Raw genomic sequence first — 20,000 nt, 5'->3', positions numbered from 1 at the left:
CTTTATTTCAGTGTCATGTACACAAAGTGCCAAGAACAAAACTACAGGTTACTTATTTTAACATTCTTACAACAAAGTATTCTGTCTTCTCTCTTAAGCTCTCCGTTCTTGAAGCAGAACTTTTATATTAATAATCTAAGTCAGTGTTTCTCAAATGGGGGTCCGTGTCCCCCTAGGGGTACTCTGGAGGACTGCAGGGGGTACGTGTCGCCCTAGAGGTACTTTGGAGGACTGCAGGGGGTACGTGTCCCCCTAGAGGTACTCTGGAGGACTGCAGGGGGTAGGTGTCCCCCTTAGAGATACTCTGGAGGACTGCAGGGGGTACGTGTCCCCCTAGGGGTACTCTGCAGGACTGCAGGGGGTACGTGTCCCCCTAGGGGTACTCTGGAGGACTGCAGGGGGTACGTGTCCCCCTAGGGGTACTCTGGGGTACTCTGGAGGACTGCAGGGGTACGGGTCCCCCTAGAGGTACTCTGCAGAACTGCAGGGGGTACGTGTCCCCCTACGGGTACTATAGAGGACTGTAGGGGGTACGTGTCCCCCTAGGGGTACTATAGAGGACTGCAGGGGGTACGTGTCCCCCTAGGGGTACTCTGGAGGACTGCAGGGGGTACGTGTCCCCCTAGGGGTACTATAGAGGACTGCAGGGGGTACGTGTCCCCCTAGGGGTACTCTGGAGGACTGCAGGGGGGTACGTGTCCCCCTAGGGGTACTTTAGAGGACTGCAGGGGGGGGGGTACGTGTCCCCCCCTAGGGGTACTTTAGAGGACTGCAGGGGGTACGTGTCCCCCCTAGGGGTACTCTGGAGGACTGCAGGGGGGTACGTGTCCCCCTAGAGGTACTCTGGAGGACTGCAGGGGGGGTACGTGTCCCCCCTAGAGGGTACTCTGGAGGACTGCAGGGGGGTACGTGTCCCCCCTAGAGGGTACTCTGGAGGACTGCAGGGGGGTACGTGTCCCCCCTAGGGGTACTCTGGAGGACTGCAGGGGGGTACGTGTCCCCCTAGAGGGTACTCTGGAGGACTGCAGGGGGGGTACATGTCCCCCTAGAGGTACTCTGGAGGACTGCAGGGGGTACGTGTCCCCCTAGAGGGTACTCTGGAGGACTGCAGGGGGGTACGTGTCCCCCCTAGAGGGTACTCTGGAGGACTGCAGGGGGGTACGTGTCCCCCCTAGGGGTACTCTGGAGGACTGCAGGGGGGTACGTGTCCCCCTAGAGGGTACTTTGGAGGACTGCAGGGGGGTACGTGTCCCCCTAGGGGTACTCTGGAGGACTGCAGGGGGGTACGTGTCCCCCTAGGGGTACTCTGGAGGACTGCAGGGGGGGGGGTACGTGTCCCCCCTAGAGGGTACTCTGGAGGACTGCAGGGGGGTACGTGTCCCCCCTAGAGGGTACTCTGCAGGACTGCAGGGGGGGGGGTACGTGTCCCCCCTAGGGGTACTATAGAGGACTGCAGGGGGGTACGTGTCCCCCTAGGGGTACTCTGGAGGACTGCAGGGGGGGGGGTACGTGTCCCCCTAGGGGTACTTTAGAGGACTGCAGGGGGTACGTGTCCCCCTAGGGGTACTTTAGAGGACTGCAGGGGGTACGTGTCCCCCTAGGGGTACTCTGGAGGACTGCAGGGGGTACGTGTCCCCCTAGGGGTACTCTGGAGGACTGCAGGGGGGTACGTGTCCCCCCCTAGAGGGTACTCTGGAGGACTGCAGGGGGGTACGTGTCCCCCCTAGAGGGTACTCTGGAGGACTGCAGGGGGGTACGTGTCCCCCCTAGGGGTACTCTGGAGGACTGCAGGGGGGTACATGTCGCCCCTAGAGGGTACTCTGGAGGACTGCAGGGGGGTACATGTCCCCCTAGAGGGTACTCTGGAGGACTGCAGGGGGGTACATGTCCCCCTAGAGGGTACTCTGGAGGACTGCAGGGGGGGGGGTACATGTCCCCCTAGAGGTACTCTGGAGGACTGCAGGGAGTACGTGTCCCCCTAGGGGTACTCTGCAGGACTGCAGGGGGTACGTGTCCCCCTTAGAGGTACTCTGGAGGACTGCAGGGGGGTACGTGTCCCCCTAGAGGTACTCTGGAGGACTGCAGGGGGTACGTGTCCCCCTTAGAGGTACTCTGGAGGACTGCAGGGGGGTACGTGTCCCCCTAGAGGTACTCTGGAGGACTGCAGGGGGTAGGTGTCCCCCTTGGGGGTACTCTGGAGGACTGCAGGGGGTATGTGTCCCCCTAGAGGGTACTCTGGAGGACTGCAGGGGGTACGTGTCGCCCTAGAGGTACTTTGGAGGACTGCAGGGGGTACGTGTCCCCCTTTAGAGGTACTCTGCAGGACTGCAGGGGGTACGTGTCCCCCTAGGGGTACTATAGAGGACTGCAGGGGGTACGTCTCTCCCTAGGGGTACTCTGGAGGACTGCAGGGGGTACGTGTCCCCCTAGAGGTACTCTGGAGGACTGCAGGGGGTACGTGTCCCCCTAGGGGTACTCTGGAGGACTGCAGGGGGTACGTGTCCCCCTAGGGGTACTCTGGAGGACTGCAGGGGGTACGTGTCCCCCTAGAGGTACTCTGGAGGACTGCAGGGGGTACGTGTCCCCCTAGAGGTACTTTAGAGGACTGCAGGGGGTACGTGTCCCCCTAGGGGTACTTTAGAGGACTGCAGGGAGTACGTGTCCCCCTAGGGGTACTATAGAGGACTGCAGGGGGTACGTGTCCCCCTAGGGGTACTCTGGAGGACTGCAGGGGGTACGTGTCCCCCTAGGGGTACTATAGAGGACTGCAGGAGGTACGTGTCCCCCTAGGGGTACTCTGGAGGACTGCAGGGGGTATGTGTCCCCCTAGGGGTACTCTGGAGGACTGCAGGGGGTACGTGTCCCCCTTAGAGGTACTCTGGAGGACTGCAGGGGGTACGTGTCCCCCTTAGAGGTACTCTGGAGGACTGCAGGGGGTAAGTGTCCCCCTAGGGGTACTATAGAGGACTGCAGGGGGTACGTGTCCCCCTAGGGGTACTCTGGAGGACTGCAGGGGGTACATGTCGCCTTAGAGGTACTCTGGAGGACTGCAGGGGGTACATGTCCCCTTAGAGGTACTCTGGAGGACTGCAGGGGGTACGTGTCCCCCTAGGGGTACTCTGGAGGACTGCAGGGGGTACGTGTCCCCTTAGAGGTACTCTGGAGGACTGCAGGGGGTACGTGTCCCCCTAGGGGTACTCTGGAGGACTGCAGGGGGTACGTGTCCCCCTAGGGGTACTATAGAGGACTGCAGGGGGTACGTGTCCCCCTAGGGGTACTCTGGAGGACTGCAGGGGGTACGTGTTCCCCTTAGAGGTACTCTGGAGGACTGCAGGGGGTACGTGTCCCCCTAGAGGTACTCTGCAGGACTGCAGGGGGTACGTGTCCCCCTAGGGGTACTATAGAGGACTGCAGGGGGTACGTGTCCCACTAGGGGTACTCCGGAGGACTGCAGGGGGTAGGTGTCCCCCTTAGAGGTACTCTGGAGGACTGCAGGGGGTAGGTGTCCCCCTTAGAGGTACTCTGGAGGACTGCAGGGGGTACTTGTCCCCCTAGGGGTACTATAGAGGACTGCAGGGGGTACTTGTCCCCCTAGAGGTACTCTTCAGGACTGCAGGGGGGTACGTGTCCCCCTAGGAGTACTCTGCAGGACTGCAGGGGGGTACGTGTCCCCTTAGGAGTACTCTGGAGGACTGCAGGGGGGTACGTGTCCCCCTAGGGGTACTTTAGAGGACTGCGGGGGTACGTGTCCCCCTAGGAGTACTCTGCAGGACTGCAGGGGGTACGTGTCCCCCTAGGAGTACTCTGCAGGACTGCAGGGGGTACGTGTCCCCCTAGGGGTACTTTAGAGGACTGCGGGGGGTACGTGTCCCCCTAGGAGTACTCTGCAGGACTGCAGGGGGGTACGTGTCCCCTTAGGAGTACTCTGCAGGACTGCAGGGGGGTACGTGTCCCCCTAGGAGTACTCTGCAGGACTGCGGGGGGTACGTGTCCCCCTAGGGGTACTTTAGAGGACTTCACAACAAGACTCTAGGTTGCATTTTGGCGAGAGTTAGGCTTTAAGGGACAGAACGGCGCCTGTTTTCCAAGTACCGTGTTTACCTGTTCAGCCATGAGCTGCTGTCTCTGCATGTACTGCTGCTTCTGCTGCTCCAGGATCTGCTGCTGATGCTGCTGCTGTTGCTGCTGTTTCAGTGCCGCTGCCACCTGGCTGCTCAGGTACGCTGCATTACCGTGATTACCCGCCATGGCGTTCGCCCCCGGCTGGGCCGTCATGGCGTTGTTTCCGGGCGCAGACGCCATGGTGTTGGCGGGGCCTGGGCCATGTGGAGGGGCAGGGTAGGGGTTCTGGTCCTGACGGAAACACAAATTAAGAAGATGTGAGTTACAAAAAGAGCAGCAGCTGGAGAGAGAGGGTTCAGTTGTGGACACATTATCCCAGAAATGTTACTTTAAAGTGCCCATATTATGAAAAAAATAATAACTTTCTGGGATTTGGGGAGTTATTTTGTGTCTCTGGTGCTTCCACACGCATACAAACCTTGAAAACAACCATCCATGCTGTTCTGAGTGAGATACGGTTTCTGAATGTGTCCTGTCTTCAGTCTCTGGGTCAGCTGGTCAACATCTGCACGGCTTTCTACGTCACTAGCTGAGACGAGGGGGCTAGGGGGCTAACCGTTAGCATGCTAGCTCGTTCTCAATGGTAAAACACTGCTACAACACACACTAGTTCACCCTAATCTACAAAAGAACTACTTCCATGTCCCTGTTCTGCAGGTAAGTTGGAAGTGTTCCCTCGTTTAGAAGAAGTCTCCCAGCTAATCCTGCCTTGTTCTACTGAAGTTGGAGAAACAGCTAGCTAGCTCATGTAGTCCTTACCTAGCTACTGACCACGTAGTCCTTACCTAGCTACTGAGCATGTAGTCCTTACCTAGCTACTGACCACGTAGTCCTTACCTAGCTACTGAGCGTGTAGTCCTTACCTAGCTACTGAGCACGTAGTCCTTACCTAGCTACTGAGCACGTAGTCCTTACCTAGCTACTGAGCACGTAGTCCTTACTCAGCTACTGAGCACGTAGTCCTTACCTAGCTACTGAGCGTGTAGTCCTTACCTAGCTACTGAGCACGTAGTCCTTACCTAGCTACTGAGCGTGTAGTCCTTACCTAGCTACTGAGCGTGTAGTCCTTACCTAGCTACTGAGCATGTAGTTCTTACCCTAGCTACTGAGCATGTAGTCCTTACCTAGCTACTGAGCGTGTGGTCCTTACCTAGCTACTGAGCACGTGGTCCTTACCTAGCTACTGAGCGTGTAGTCCTTACCTAGCTACTGAGCATGTAGTCCTTACCTAGCTACTGAGCGTGTAGTCCTTACCTAGCTACTGAGCGGGTAGTCCTTACCTAGCTACTGAGCATGTAGTCCTTACCTAGCTACTGAGCGTGTAGTCCTTACCTAGCTACTGAGCATGTGCGACTGCCAACAAAGATGTTCCAGCAGTGAGAGGTCTCACTCTGTAGCTAAAACAGAGACCTGAACACAGGGTGAAAAGAGGAGCTGCAGCAATGAGCAGTACAACAACAATATGGTGTTTTTTGACAATGAAACCATGTAAACCTATTCTGATAAAACCTCAAAATACAATTATGAACCTGAAAATGAGCATAATATGAGCTCTTTAATGCCGACCTCACACCCAACGACTTTTCAAGCGATTCCTCTGTCTCAGACTAATGTCTAATAATAATAAAAGTAATGAATTGCTGTTACACACATTCAAAGAGGATTTGAATTGGTTTCTTTATTCTCAATCATCATTATTTTGGAACTGGGGATTTTTCTTTGGCGCTGGTTAAAACCTCTTTTGGAGGGGGGACCAAAATTCCTCCATGGAGCAAACACTACTACTTCTTGGCAATACATCTTATACCGTTGGAAAGCCTGTTCAGTTCCCTTTCTAATGGTGCCCCATTTGTAAGGAACATGCATTTGTGGGATGAGCAGCAGCGCTGAGTATGGGGGTTTTGCCAAACAGCTTATTCTGCTATTAACTCGTTTGGTGTTTGGTGGATTGGATGATTGAAGTTTGAAGAAACAAGGTATATTGGCAATTTAACAATTAATTTCACAAACAGGACCCTTAGCAACCTGTGGAAGAACCATACACAGCCACAACAGCCTGGCACCTCCTCCTCATGCTGGTCACCAGCCTGGTCACACACTGCTGTGGGATGGCGTCCCATTCTTCAACCAGCATTTGTTGCAAGTCAGCCAACGTGGTTGTGTTGGTCCCACAAGTGTTCAATGGGGTTGAGGTCAGGACTGTGTGAGACCAGGCTGGTGACCAGCATGAGGAGGAGGTGCCAGGCTGTTGTGGCTGTGTATGGTTCTTCCACACGCTACTCAGGCTCCCGTTTGTGAAATTAATTGTTAAATTGCCAATATATCTTGTTTCTTCAAACTTCAATCATCCAATCCACCAAACACCAAACGAGTCAATGGCAGAATAAGCTGTTTGGCATTGGCAGAGAAGAATTGGCACATTTTTCAGGGGCGCTACCCACATACTCAGCGCTGCTGCTCATCCCACAAATGCATGTGCAAATGCAAATGCATCCCCAAGGAATGGGGAACACACACACACACACGGGGCACTATTTGTAAGGGAACTAAACAGGCTTTCCAACGGTATAAGATGTATTGCCAAAAAGCATTGTTACACAGAGAAATAATCTACCAAACACAAATGTCCTTACTTTTTGTGCTAAGTTTATATGTACCGTACGGAGGCCAAACAGGACAAAAACAAAAGTTTGTGTAAGTATAGTTAGTGAATAAGTTCAGCAGGAACAGAGCGTCCCAACTGCAGAGGAAAAATGCAAGCAGCAGCTATATTTAAATACAGAGAGATGAAAGGCTGCTTTGTCACTGCCTCCCTTCACCCCCCCTGTGTGAGCCTTAGCAACCAGCTGCCCCACACACACACACGCACACACACACACACACACACACACGTTAAAGCTGGGGGCCAGGCCGGTGTGTAGCAGCTGAACAAAAGGCCTCCCTGCTGCAGACCGACTTCACTTCCACTCAAACTGTTCTGTTCTTCATCTGCACCTGTTGGGCTGAAACCAGTTCAGCGAGCTGCAGACCGGTGTGACGGGATATTAACTAGGACTTTAATACAAACGACAACATTACACATGACACAAATCTTTGTATTTATGTTCCAGCTCCGGCTACATGAGTCCGTCTCTGTTTAACGTCTCCCCTGCGTGTCTCTACGACGTGTAACAATACTAAGGAGTAGAGCTGTCAGTCTTCCCACACACACACACACACATCAGTTGTTTTTTTTATATTCAAATATTTAAAGTTCAAATGCAGCCTGTTAAATATGTACTACACTACTCAGGCTTATTCATTGTCAATCAGCATGTGGTTGTTGTTACACGTTCTGTCCACTAGAGGGACTTCCAACATCAGCCTGGCCTTGAGAGGACCTACATCATGGCGCATTGCATTTCTGGCACGCCGCTCTCTGTTTACGTTACTTTTCCACCAGGAGCACACAGCGACAAACACAAATCAACAGAGACCTCTGTGATGAAACATTATCTAACAAGTGTAGTGAAGCAGCTCTGTTGGAAAGGCTAACGGTGCTCTGTTAGCACAATGACATCATGTTAGAAAGCACAGCCGAAACGACTTGTCATAAAGTAAAGTAACAATAGTGTTAGCCACGATGCTAACGGCATTGATATCTAAGCCAAACGGTGCTGTCACTACTATTTTAGTGATTTATAAGCAACCCGTTTCTTGCAGATTGTCACGTTGCTGTTAGAAGGTAATATATGAAGTTGAAGCTGTAGGGCAGCTAACATTAACGTTAGCTTTCTCCATGAAGGTCCCAGCTAAGCTCCTAGAACTCACGACGCAGGTAGGAAACCAGCTAACTATTGATAATGAGCATTTTGGCTCGGTGGATGTCGATTTTAATGTGTGGGTCTCTCTTTGAGGCAGTAGCGAGGTATTTGTGGTGTTGGGTGTGTTCCTTACCTGCGTGTGCGGTATGTGCTGGCGGAAGTTCATGCTGTTCTTCTGTTTGATCTGCTGCTGCTGTCGGAGCAGCGTCAGCAGCGTTGCTTTGTTCTGGCTCTGGGTGTTGGGGAGGCGTGGCTGCCCGGGACCCGCCTCAAAGTGCGACAAAGGTTTGGTGTTGTTGTAGTTCAGCATGGCGGCCGAGGCCTGCGCACCGCCTTGTCCCGGCGGGTGGCTGAGCGGCGGCCCTGACGTCGGGTGACCCATTATGTTGGGGTGCCCGGGGGGCCCCGGCATGTAGGCGCCAGCCCCCGCTTTGGGAGAGCCTTTGTTGGGCTGACCGGGCATCAGCAGCTGCTTCTGCGCGTTGGGGTTAAAGTCCTGCGGGTACAGAGAGGGGCTCGTCGGCTTGTCCATACCAAACGCGCCCCCTAGTGGGCTCTGAGAGGCGTTGGCCATCTGGGGCCAAGGCGGGGGGTGCGCATGGGGCCCCTGATTGTGGAATTTGGCTCCCGACTGTGGCTGCTTGTGCTGCATCTGTCCATGGAGGTGCTGCGCTCTCTGCTGCTGCGCGGCCAGCTGCTGCAGCTGCTGTGCGGGAGACAGGTCTTTGGGCACCGGGGGGCCCGGAGGGAGAAGGTGGTTCGGGGGGGGCTGAAGCTGCCTGGGTGGGGGGGGTGCAGGCTGGGAGGGCGGCAGCACTGGCGAGGACGCTGAGGAGGATGCAACGGGGGAGCTGGTGGGGTGAGGAGGCGGCCCAGACGACGTGGATCTGACGTGGGGGGAGCCGGTGCGAGAGTCCTGCTCGAAAGCCACGGAAGCCGGGGAGAACTCAGTCTTAACGCTGGCCAGATCTGGAGGAAGCAGACCCTGCGATGCCGGGCCCCCACCCCCGCCCCCGCCTCCCGCTCCGCCTCCAGCACCACTGGGAGTCGGCGCCAGCTCCAGAGGGTCTTTGCGGTCCTCGAAGCCGTCGTTGAGAATGTCCTGGATGTCCTCGTAGACGACGGAGCAGTTGAGCTCCTCCATCAGCTCCGTCCACTCCTGCTCGTTCAGGTTGAGGTCGGGGAAGAGGCTGTTGGTGCCTCCGCCCGATGGCGGCATGATGGGCAGGATGTCGTCGGGCTCCTGCTTCATCTCCTTGCGGTGGAAGTCTGAAGACGGCTCCCTGCTGCCGTCCGCCGACTCGCCTGCTGGCCCGTGCGTCCCGTTGGAGTTCAGAGAGTCGCTTATCCCTAGCTTGGAGTCCAGCGGCGAGCCGTTGGCCGTGCCGTTGTCTAGACACGCCTTCTTGTTCGGGGGGAAGCCATCGCTGAAACCGTTGACCTGATCTCTGCCCAGCGGAGAACTGGCGCTCTCCAACTTCCTCTTCACCGTCTCCTGCAGCTGGAAGAACAAACAGAACCACCGAGAATTTATAAAAGCACGAGTGGAGATGTGTTAACATTCAGAATTCCCCCCCCCCCAATTTGTTTACAATGTGAGCAACTCTGCAGATTTCAATTGTTTTTATTATACAACCATTGTATTTTCTTTTTTTTGGGGCATTTTCAGCCTTTATTTTGATAGGACAGAAGGATGGACTGTTTTTATACAGCGCTTGTCGCGTCTCAACGACTACACCAAGCACTTTTACATAGTACAGGAACCATTCACCATTCTCACACGTTCACACACTGTGGCCGAGGCTGCCGTACAAGCTGCCACCTGCTCATCAGATAAAAACTCACATTTACTCTGGGTTCAGTGTCTTGCCCAAGAACACTTCGACACGGGCCAGGGATCGAACTCCCAGCCTTCCGATTGGCAGGCGACCGCTCTACCACTGAGCCACAGCCGAAGACACAAAAGGGGAGAAAGGGGGGGGATGACATGCAGCAAAGGGCTGCAGGTCCGAGTCCAACCTGGGCCCGTTGCGTCGAGGAGCAAACCTCTATATATGGGCGCCTGCTCTACCAACTGAGCTAACCGGGCGCCCATACAACCATTGTATTAACAAAAAAAAACGCGATTTAAACTTGCTGTCAAGACGTATCGAAGCACAAAACTTAAACAAACATGTCAATTATTTAAAGTCAAATATTTCTACTTTCTACTTGAAATATTTTGTAGCAAGTTAAACTTTAAAAATAAGTGCATTCTGCTAAACTGCCACTTTCTTGTTTAAGTCCATACTGATCACCGTGGTTGTTTTTGGACCCTGGTTAATTCCTGGAACTATTTGACGGCTGTAATTATATCTGTAGTAGCAATAAAAAAGGTACAAATAATGCCCCTGGAGAGCATCTGAAAATATTTCCAACTACGTGAGGTCCCCCATGAATTCAGCATTTCAAACTTAAACAACTAGGTTCAAAAACACCAGAACTAAGTGTGCAAATGAAAGGTTTAAGAAAAACAACTATGTAGAAAAATACAAAACATTTCTTGCATCGTCTGCTCCAACAAACAGATTGTATGTGTACACACACACACACACAGAGACACACACACGCACTCCTATATACACACGCACTCCTATATACACACACAGACACACACATTGACACACACACACCGACACGTGCGCACACACAGACACTCCTATATACACACACACACACACACTCAAACTGACACGCACACACAGACACTCCTATATACACACACACCTACAGACACGCGCACACACACCGACACACACACACACAGACATGCACACACCGACACGCGCACACACACACCCCGACACTCCTATATGTACACACACAGACACACACCCCCACCCCCGACACACGCGCGCACATACACACCCCGACACACGCGCGCACATACACACCCCGACACACGCGCGCACATACACACCCCGACACACGCGCGCACACACCCCGACACACGCGCGCACACACACCGACACACGCACCTTCCCAGATCCTAATTCCCTACTGCCAAAAAGTAAAAAGATTCCCTAGTGCTGCTCACCTGTGACTCCCCCGATCTAACCTCCATCATTGCTGTAATTAGCGCCTACACCCACAGGTGCGCAGGTGTCATAACGACAACAACATTCACACAAATCTAAATTGGCTACAACAACATCATCAGTCTATGAATATAACAACATAACAAGGTGTTGCCTTAACATGTCGGACCAAACAATCCAAAACCCAAACGTTATTCAGTTAGTTATTTAACACAGAGTTGTAATCTTTCACTGCTGAAACTAACTGGGTGTGTTTCTCACTTTCAGGCAGCCAAGTTGATGCAAAAACGATGCAATGCAACGATCAAAAGTCAAGGTAGACTTACGTCACAGAGTTGGTTGTTGAACAGCGAAGGTTTCGATGCAAAAAAACCACAAAATGGTTTCTTTTACTTGGTCCACGTTTGCTTTAAGTTCATCTGCATCTCAATTAAACCTTCAACCACATATATGAAATCAATTTTCGTACAAAAAAATAATATATATAAAAGATAAAACTTTACAGTCTTGCATCGTCTGCTCCAACAATCAACAGAAAACAAAAAAACATCTGACACACACACACACAGACATGCACGCACGCAGACGCATGCACACACACACACAGACAGACACACACACACAGACATGCACGCACACAGACGCACGCACGCAGACGCATGCACACACAGAGACACACACACACACAGACAGACATGCACGCACACACACACACGCACACAGACAGACATGCACGCACACACACAGACATGCACGCACGCAGACGCATGCACACACACACACACACACAGACAGACATGCACGCACACAGACGCACGCACGCACACACACACACACAGACAGACATGCACGCACACACACACACACACACACACACACAGACATGCACGCACACAGACGCACGCACGCACACACACACACACAGACAGACATGCACGCACACACACACACACACACTCTCTCTAAACTATTTAAGCGACAATTCCAGTTGTAGTTCATGTCTTAATTTAGACAATGACGTGAAATGGGGTTATTTAACATTTCTATTTCGGTAACGTGCAGCGGCAGTTTTACAGCCGCAGGGGGCGCTGCAGCTGAACGGTACAGAGTTCTGAGCGTTAAATCCAGCAGACTTTGGGGAGTGAAACGCTTCTAAACTGTGGCCGATAATAGAGTCAGCTGCAGGCAGGGCTGGCATAACGCAGATAACAAAGAGCTTCCTCAGAGCAGTCAGCAGATCAGATCTCTGCAGGCAGCGCAGCAACAGCCAGAGCTGATGGGAACATTCACAACTGCCTCCGCATCAGCTGACCCTCACACGCTGCCACTGGGAGAGCATCACATGATCTCAAACACCTGTTCAGTCTCCATGGAGCAGAACCAAGAACCAACAGGTGAATACAGGTGAAGCTCTCGCTGGTGTCTACAAACAGAAGACACAGACGTGATGGAAATAACCACCAATATTCGAAGCGGTGACATCAGAGCTGTTTCTGGTTAAACAGAAAGGTCTCAAAGAGGTTTTAAAGGTCGACCTCCTTAGAAATCCTTTTCATAATGTTGTCAGACACTTAGAATAATAATCTGAGTCTGTCAGCGGCAAAACAAACTCGTTTTGCAGCTGAAAGGTTGAGATTATTATTCTAAGTGTCTGACAACATTATGGAAAGGATTTCTAAGAAGGTCGACCTTTCTGTGAAAGAGTAAGATCCTTTTTTTAAACAAAAACATCCGCAAAATCGCGTTCGCTAAACCCACCAGACTCCATGTAAATAATCAGTCATTTAAACATCGTAAAACACACTTCATTCAAAGTCGACAGAAACAACTTAAAACTATGAAAAGCCGTTTTGGGTCGTCTTTCCTCTTTAACCAACCATCACAACTCTAGTTTTGGTTGAAATAAACACATAGTTTACTGATTTACATGTGAAAATATGTTGGCTCTATACACGCTAAAAGTATTGTTTTTTTAAATGGAGTCTGGTGGGTTTAGCGCTAGCGACTTCAGAGCTGTTTCTGGTTAAACAGAAAGGTCTTAAAGAGGTTTTAAAGGTCTATCTCTGTAGGGATCCTTTCCATAATGTTGTCAGACACGTAGAATAATAATCTGAGTCTGTCAGCGGCAAAACAAGCACTTTTGTGAAGGTAAATACAAGCTGGATAACTACTATTAACTTACATTGTAGCTTGTTTCTCAGCTGCCGACTGCAGCGAGCTCTCTTAATACTGGACCAATGTCAAAGATGGTTGTTCCCATCAGTCACTTAGACACAGAAACATAGGAACATAGAGTCCAGGGTTGAAAAAAATCGGTAGTTACCCTTTACGTACAAAAATTCCAACAAACATAAATAATGGAATAATAGCTACCCTGCTGCTTGTAACAGAGCTGACCAGAGCATCCATACACTACTTACTGTTTATCTAAGGAGGGTGAAGCAAGAAAAAAGCTGAAAGGTTTCCGCCTCTCATAGCAGAGCGGCGTCAGTGTGGAGAAAGGTGACGTCTGCCCCAAAATATGCGGAGAATTTCCTGATGAGCTCGGCTGCTGCCAGAACATGGCAGCATCAAAACATGCGGACAGACCGAGTCGGCCGGTCGCATCTGAGCTCTGACCAGAAACTCTGGTTACTTCAAATCCACAGTTTAGAAATCTCAGTTAGGAAACTAAAGGACTTGTTTTACTGTTAAACAGACACACACACACACACACACACACACAGACAGACCCACACGACAGACCCACACGCACAGACAGACCCACACGCACAGACAGACAGGCACAGACAGAGACAGAGAGACGCACGCACTCACTCACAGACACACACACACACACACACAGACAGACCCACACGCACAGACAGACAGGCAGACAGAGAGACGCACTCACAGACACACACACACAGACAGACCCACACGCACACACACAGACACACACAGACAGACCCACACGGACACACACACACACACACAAACACACACAGACAGACCCACACGCACCGACACACACACACACACAGACAGACCCACACGCACTCAGACACACAAACACCGACAGACAGACCCACATGCACCGACACACACACACAAACACACAGACCCACACGCACACACAGACCCACAGACACACACACCACACCGACAGACACGCACACCACACAGACACACACACACACACACACAGATCCTAATACCCTACTGCCAAAAAATTAATACTCCCCCGATCTAATCTCCATCATTGCTGTAATTAGCGCCTACACCCACAGGTAGAGAAATAATGCAGATAATGTTCTGTGTGTGTGTGTGTGTGTATATATATATATATATATATATATACACACACACATATACATATATATACATATACAAATATATACAGACACACACAGTTTTCTTTTAATATTTTTTGAAGTTTTTTTTTCCAATATTTTTCTTCAATATTTTTTTCAAAAATTGTTTTGAGGCTTTTATAACAATATATATTTTTTTGTCGCTTTTTTGATGAGTCGATTCTGAACCAATCATCTTTCAGATCAGCTGAGAGCCCAAAAGATGGAACTACGTGACCAAAAATAAATAAAAAAAATTAAAAAAAACGTGAACCATGAACTCTGGGAAACTTCTGACATTTTATAGACTTAACATTTAATGAATTGAGGAAATAAGTTGTGAATGCCAAAGTGATAGTCATGCAAATGAAGATGCCTGGGAACCAAAATAAAAGCAGGAAGAGAGCAGCGAGTCTGCCGCGAGGGAAAGGAAACCGTTTGGACTCTGTGAGCGTCTGAAACCTGAAACACCGGTCTGACGACTCCTCGTTATCACGACTACAATCCCCCGCAGACGCCACTGGAATCTCACTCTACAAATAGCATAAATTAAGATTATTAGCGTAGGCTAACGGTGCAGAAATACCGCCTGCCTGTGCGCCTGAGAAAAATCTGACATGAAAGATGTTATCAACTCTTAGTACGGCTGAAAAATCATTTTCTGACTACAGATGTACAAATGTGAGGTCTTTATCTCCGATATAAATAATAACTAACCCTAAAACTCAGCATAAACTAGCATAACTTTCTGTTTCAGGTATTTCTGGATCAAATGATCAAACTAAAATTAATAGCAATTATGATTTTTCCTTCCAAGGGCACGTTTAGACTACAAACAAGCGATCAAATATGATTTTTTTGTGGCATTTTAGGCCTTTATTGGATATGACAGCTTAGATATGAAAGGGGAGAGAGAAGGAGACCGAGAGAAAGAGGGGGAATGACATGCAGCAAAGGGCCGCAGGTTGGAACCAAACCCACGGCATCGAGGACTGAGCCTCTGTGTATGGGCGCGCGCCAGGTTACCTACCCAGGCGCCCATTCCACTTTTATTTCAAAACACACAACAACTCTGATGGACGTCGCATCCCTTCAAAAACACTTGCTCGTTGCCTCTCTACTCATATGACTTCCTTGCGTTCCTTCTTTAGACCAATCACATTGTCTGGGGCGGGGCTAAGGCTGGCTACACACTGCCTGCGTGGCGTGAGCGTGGCGTTTCTGTTGCGTGTCAGCTGCGTGGCGTTTTCTATGTCTTTACACACCAGAAAGGTGTCTGCTGCTGCTGCTAGCCTTGTCTGTACACATGTATGTTTCCCTTAAACATAAATATATTCTGATCTGATTACAGCAAAGACAACGTCAGCAGGATTGACGGAAAAATAGGCTGCAGAATATTTCTTTTTTTTAAATGACATTTATATCAAAACCTTGAGACTTTCAAACATCAACATGTCATTTATTAAATGTATTTGTGTCTAAATGACATATAAACATCTTTTATATTCTATGTTGTCTGGAGATGCTTCCAACACGCTTGTGTGTCGCGTGAAAAATAGGCGTCGGTCCTATTTCTCGACTCGAGCCGTGCCCGAGTCGTGCGTGTCACGCAGGTAGTGTGCACGCTCTACGCAATGACGGTGCCTCTGCTAAATAGTCTCAGGAAGGAGCTTGTTTTGGTGGAACATGTGGACGTTCAACAGTAGTTTTAGTCGTGCAACAGAAAGCTCAGATTGGACAGATAGTCTAGCTAGCTGTCTGGATTTACCCTGCAGAGATCTGAGGAGCAGTTAACCATAGTCCTCACAAATCAGCCGGAGGTTAGAACGCTGACAGTGGATAGACAGGAACGTGAGAGAGAGATGGGGGACGACACGCAGCAAAGGAACGCAGATCGGATTCGAACCCGAGCCGCTGCAAAGGCCTACATGGGGCGCCCCTCCCACTGGGTGAGCTAGAGGCCGCCCCCTCCCGCTGGGTGAGCTAGAGGACGCCCCCTCTTACGGGGTGAGCTAGAGGACGCCCCCTCGCACTGGGTGAGCTAGAGGGACGCCCCCCTCGCTGGGTGAGCTAGAGGCCGCCCCCCTCCCGCTGGGTGAGCTAGAGGGACGCCCACCCTCCCGCTGGGTGAGCTGAGAGCGACGCTGGGTGAGCTAGAGGACGCCCCCTCCCGCTGGGTGAGCTAGAGGACGCCCCCTCCCGCTGGGTGAGCTAGAGGACGACCCCATCCCGCTGGGTGAGCTAGAGGACGACCCCATCCCGCTGGGTGAGCTAGAGGACGCCCCATCCCGCTGGGTGAGCTAGAGGACGCTGGGTGAGCTAGAGGACGCCCCCTCCCGCTGGGTGAGCTAGAGGCCGCTGGGTGAGCTAGAGGACGCCCCATCCCGCTGGGTGAGCTAGAGGACGCCCCCTCCCGCTGGGTGAGCTAGAGACCGCTGGGTGAGCTAGAGGACGCCCCATCCCGCTGGGTGAGCTAGAGGACGCCCCCTCCCACTGGGTGAGCTAGAGGCCGACCCCATCCCGCTGGGTGAGCTAGAGGACGGCACCATCCCGCTGGGTGAGCTAGAGGACGCCCACTCCCGCTGGGTGAGCTAGAGACCGCTGGGTGAGCTAGAGGCCACCCCATCCCGCTGGGTGAGCTAGAGGCCACCCCATCCCGCTGGGTGAGCTAGAGGCCGACCCCATCCCGCTGGGTGAGCTAGAGGCCGACCCCATCCCGCTGGGTGAGCTAGAGGACGCCCTCCCGCTGGGTGAGCTAGAGGACGCCCCATCCCGCTGGGTGAGCTAGAGGACGCCCCCATCCCGCTGGGTGAGCTAGACGCCCCCATCCCGCTGGGTGAGCTAGAGGACGCCCCATCCCGCTGGGTGAGCTAGAGGACGCCCCCTCCCGCTGGGTGAGCTAGAGGACGACCCCCATCCCGCTGGGTGAGCTAGAGGATGCCACAACAGCAACAAGTTTTCTGCTGATACTTTCTCTCAACTTACACAAAACCTCTGAGTGTCTTTCCCGATATGTCGCAGCCTTTCGCGATGCTTTTTTGTGCGCCAGTTGATATCGCCGTGACGATACCAAAACTGTATATTGTGCAGCTCTAAAAGACGCACGCAACACCCACAAAAAGACATCTCTGGGGAAAAACGCATTCTTTTGTATTGAAAAACGTAACATTTTCTGAGTTACAGAGAGGTTAATACACGCTCAAATACACGCTCCTACGTTTCCCACAGAGCATTTGGGGCAAACGCTCCTCAGCAGTTCTTCCAGAAAAATGGAGGTTTTTTGTGATAGTTTTGGGCTAAAATCCTTAATTATGCGTCACGTTTTCTTAAAAAATGTGATGAAATAAGAGGGATATTTATGCAATTATATGCGATGAAATTGCGGGAACTTTTTAAAACTGTGGCTTCATCGCGGGGTTTACAGCTTTTAGATGATGTTCACGTCACTTAATAACGTCACCACATAATGTCACTTCATGACGTCACCACATAACGTCACCTCATGACGTCACCTCACGACGTCACCTCACGACGTCACCTCACGACGTCACCTCGCAACGTCACTTAATAACGTCACCTCATCAACGTCACTTAATGACGCCCTACGCGTCACCTCACGACGCCACGTCACCTCACGACGTCACCTCACGGCGTCACCACGACGTCACCTCACCACGTCACCTCACCACGTCACCTCACAACGTCACCTCACAACGTCACCTCACAACGTCACTTCACAACGTCACCTCGCAACGTCACCTCATCACGTCACGTCACCTCACCACGTCACCTCATCACGTCACCTCACAACGTCACCTCACAACGTCACCTCACAACGTCACCTCATCATCACACGTCACCGTCACCACAACGTCACCTCACAACGTCACCTCACAACGTCACTTCATAATGTTCTCATGGCAACAGTGGAAAACGGCTGCTTTTGTGTGAAGTAAACCCAACATTTTTCATCTTTCTGATAAGATATTTGGGACTTTTTTGCAACAAAAATTCGGGGATTATGAAATCATGCAAGCCCCGCATATTTTGCGCATATATTGTTACACGCCAGATCTCCCAACACAATATATTCTACTTTCAAATATCAGATATCAAAAACAAAAGCCGTAGCATACCCAGTAACTGTGGGAACGTATAACTAGGCATTCATTTAGCAGAACAAAGCCAAGGTGACTCTGTTCAGGAGACACTAAAAAGGACGTTGTTGTGGCTAAAAAAGGCCAGTCTGCATATTTAACATGACAGCCAGATAAATAAAAAAGGCTTCTAAATATCTTCAGAGTGACTCATGCTGAAAGTTTTTTCTCTCACTTTGCCACAAAAATCCCAAATATCTAGAATATCTGGTCAGTTTGAGGGCATTCTTTCAGCTTGAATGTTGTGAAGTTCCCGTTTTACAGTTCTTCTATTTATGCTCGTAAACACTCAGTAACTTCAGACCCAAATGTCTGCCGGCTGATTTTACAGGCTGATTTCATCACAGATTAATCAGTGTCAGTGTACATTTACGCTGCTACGTTTTGGTTTAAAAAGGAATATCATCTGCTGTGTTTCCCCCTCTCATTCCCCCTGCTCTGGTGTTTCCCCCCCCTCTCATTCCCCCTGCTCTGGTGTTTCCCCCTCTCATTCCCCCTGCTCTGGCGTTCCCCCCTCTCATTCCCCCCTGCTCTGGTGTTTCCCCCCCTCTCATTCCCCCCTGCTCTGGCGTTTCCCCCCCCTCTCATTCCCCCCCCTGCTCTGGCGTTTCCCCCCCCTCTCATTCCCCCCTGCTCTGGCGTTCCCCCCCCTCTCATTCCCCCTGCTCTGGCGTTCCCCCCTCTCATTCCCCCTGCTCTGGCGTTCCCCCCCTCTCATTCCCCCTGCTCTGGCGTTCCCCCCCTCTCATTCCCCCTGCTCTGGCGTTCCCCCCCCTCTCATTCCCCCCTGCTCTGGCGTTCCCCCCCTCTCATTCCCCCCTGCTCTGGCGTTCCCCCCCCTCTCATTCCCCCCTGCTCTGGCGTTTCCCCCCCCTCTCATTCCCCCCTGCTCTGGCGTTTCCCCCCCCTCTCATTCCCCCCTGCTCTGGCGTTTCCCCCCCCTCTCATTCCCCCCTGCTCTGGCGTTCCCCCCCCTCTCATTCCCCCCTGCTCTGGCGTTCCCCCCCTCTCATTCCCCCCCTGCTCTGGCGTTCCCCCCCTCTCATTCCCCCCTGCTCTGGCGTTCCCCCCTCTCATTCCCCCCTGCTCTGGCGTTCCCCCTCTCATTCCCCTTTGCATTCTTTTTTATTGAAAATGTTACGTTTTTCAATAACACACACAGCCACACACACACAGGCACACAAACACACAGTCTCAGTCTCACACACACACACACACACACACACACACACACACACACGAGAGAAAGGTTGCCTAAACCCCTCAGCCAAATACACGTACGTAAGTTTTCCACAGAGCATTTGGGGCAAACGGTCCTAATGTCACACGCCAGATTTCCCAACACGATATATTTTCCTTTCAAATATCAGATATCAAAAACAAAAGAAAAGCTTAGACATCTCTATCGGCCTCTAAACTCTCGTATGTGCCGGGGTTGAACCAGAGTGATGACTGTTGTGAAAACATTTAGTTTTGTTTATAGCTTCAGTAACTGACATCCCTCGGGAG

At 51.5% G+C, this 20,000-nt stretch overlaps 1 protein-coding gene across 1 annotated transcript in view; it reads right to left on the bottom strand.

The window, feature by feature from the left end:
- maml1 (mastermind-like transcriptional coactivator 1) overlaps nt 1-20,000 on the bottom strand; it is a 29,567-nt gene that overhangs the window by 5,996 nt on the left and 3,571 nt on the right. The window contains 2 exon segments of the mRNA XM_078259995.1: nt 4,102-4,353; nt 8,059-9,426. Coding sequence (XP_078116121.1) covers nt 4,102-4,353; nt 8,059-9,426 — 1,620 coding nt within the window.

The sequence above is a fragment of the Sander vitreus genome, chromosome 10 (genome assembly GCF_031162955.1).
Source record: "Sander vitreus isolate 19-12246 chromosome 10, sanVit1, whole genome shotgun sequence".
NCBI lineage: Eukaryota > Metazoa > Chordata > Actinopteri > Perciformes > Percidae > Sander > Sander vitreus.
Note: the sequence above shows the minus strand (reverse complement) of the source record. Positions and strands in the feature narration are given on the sequence as shown.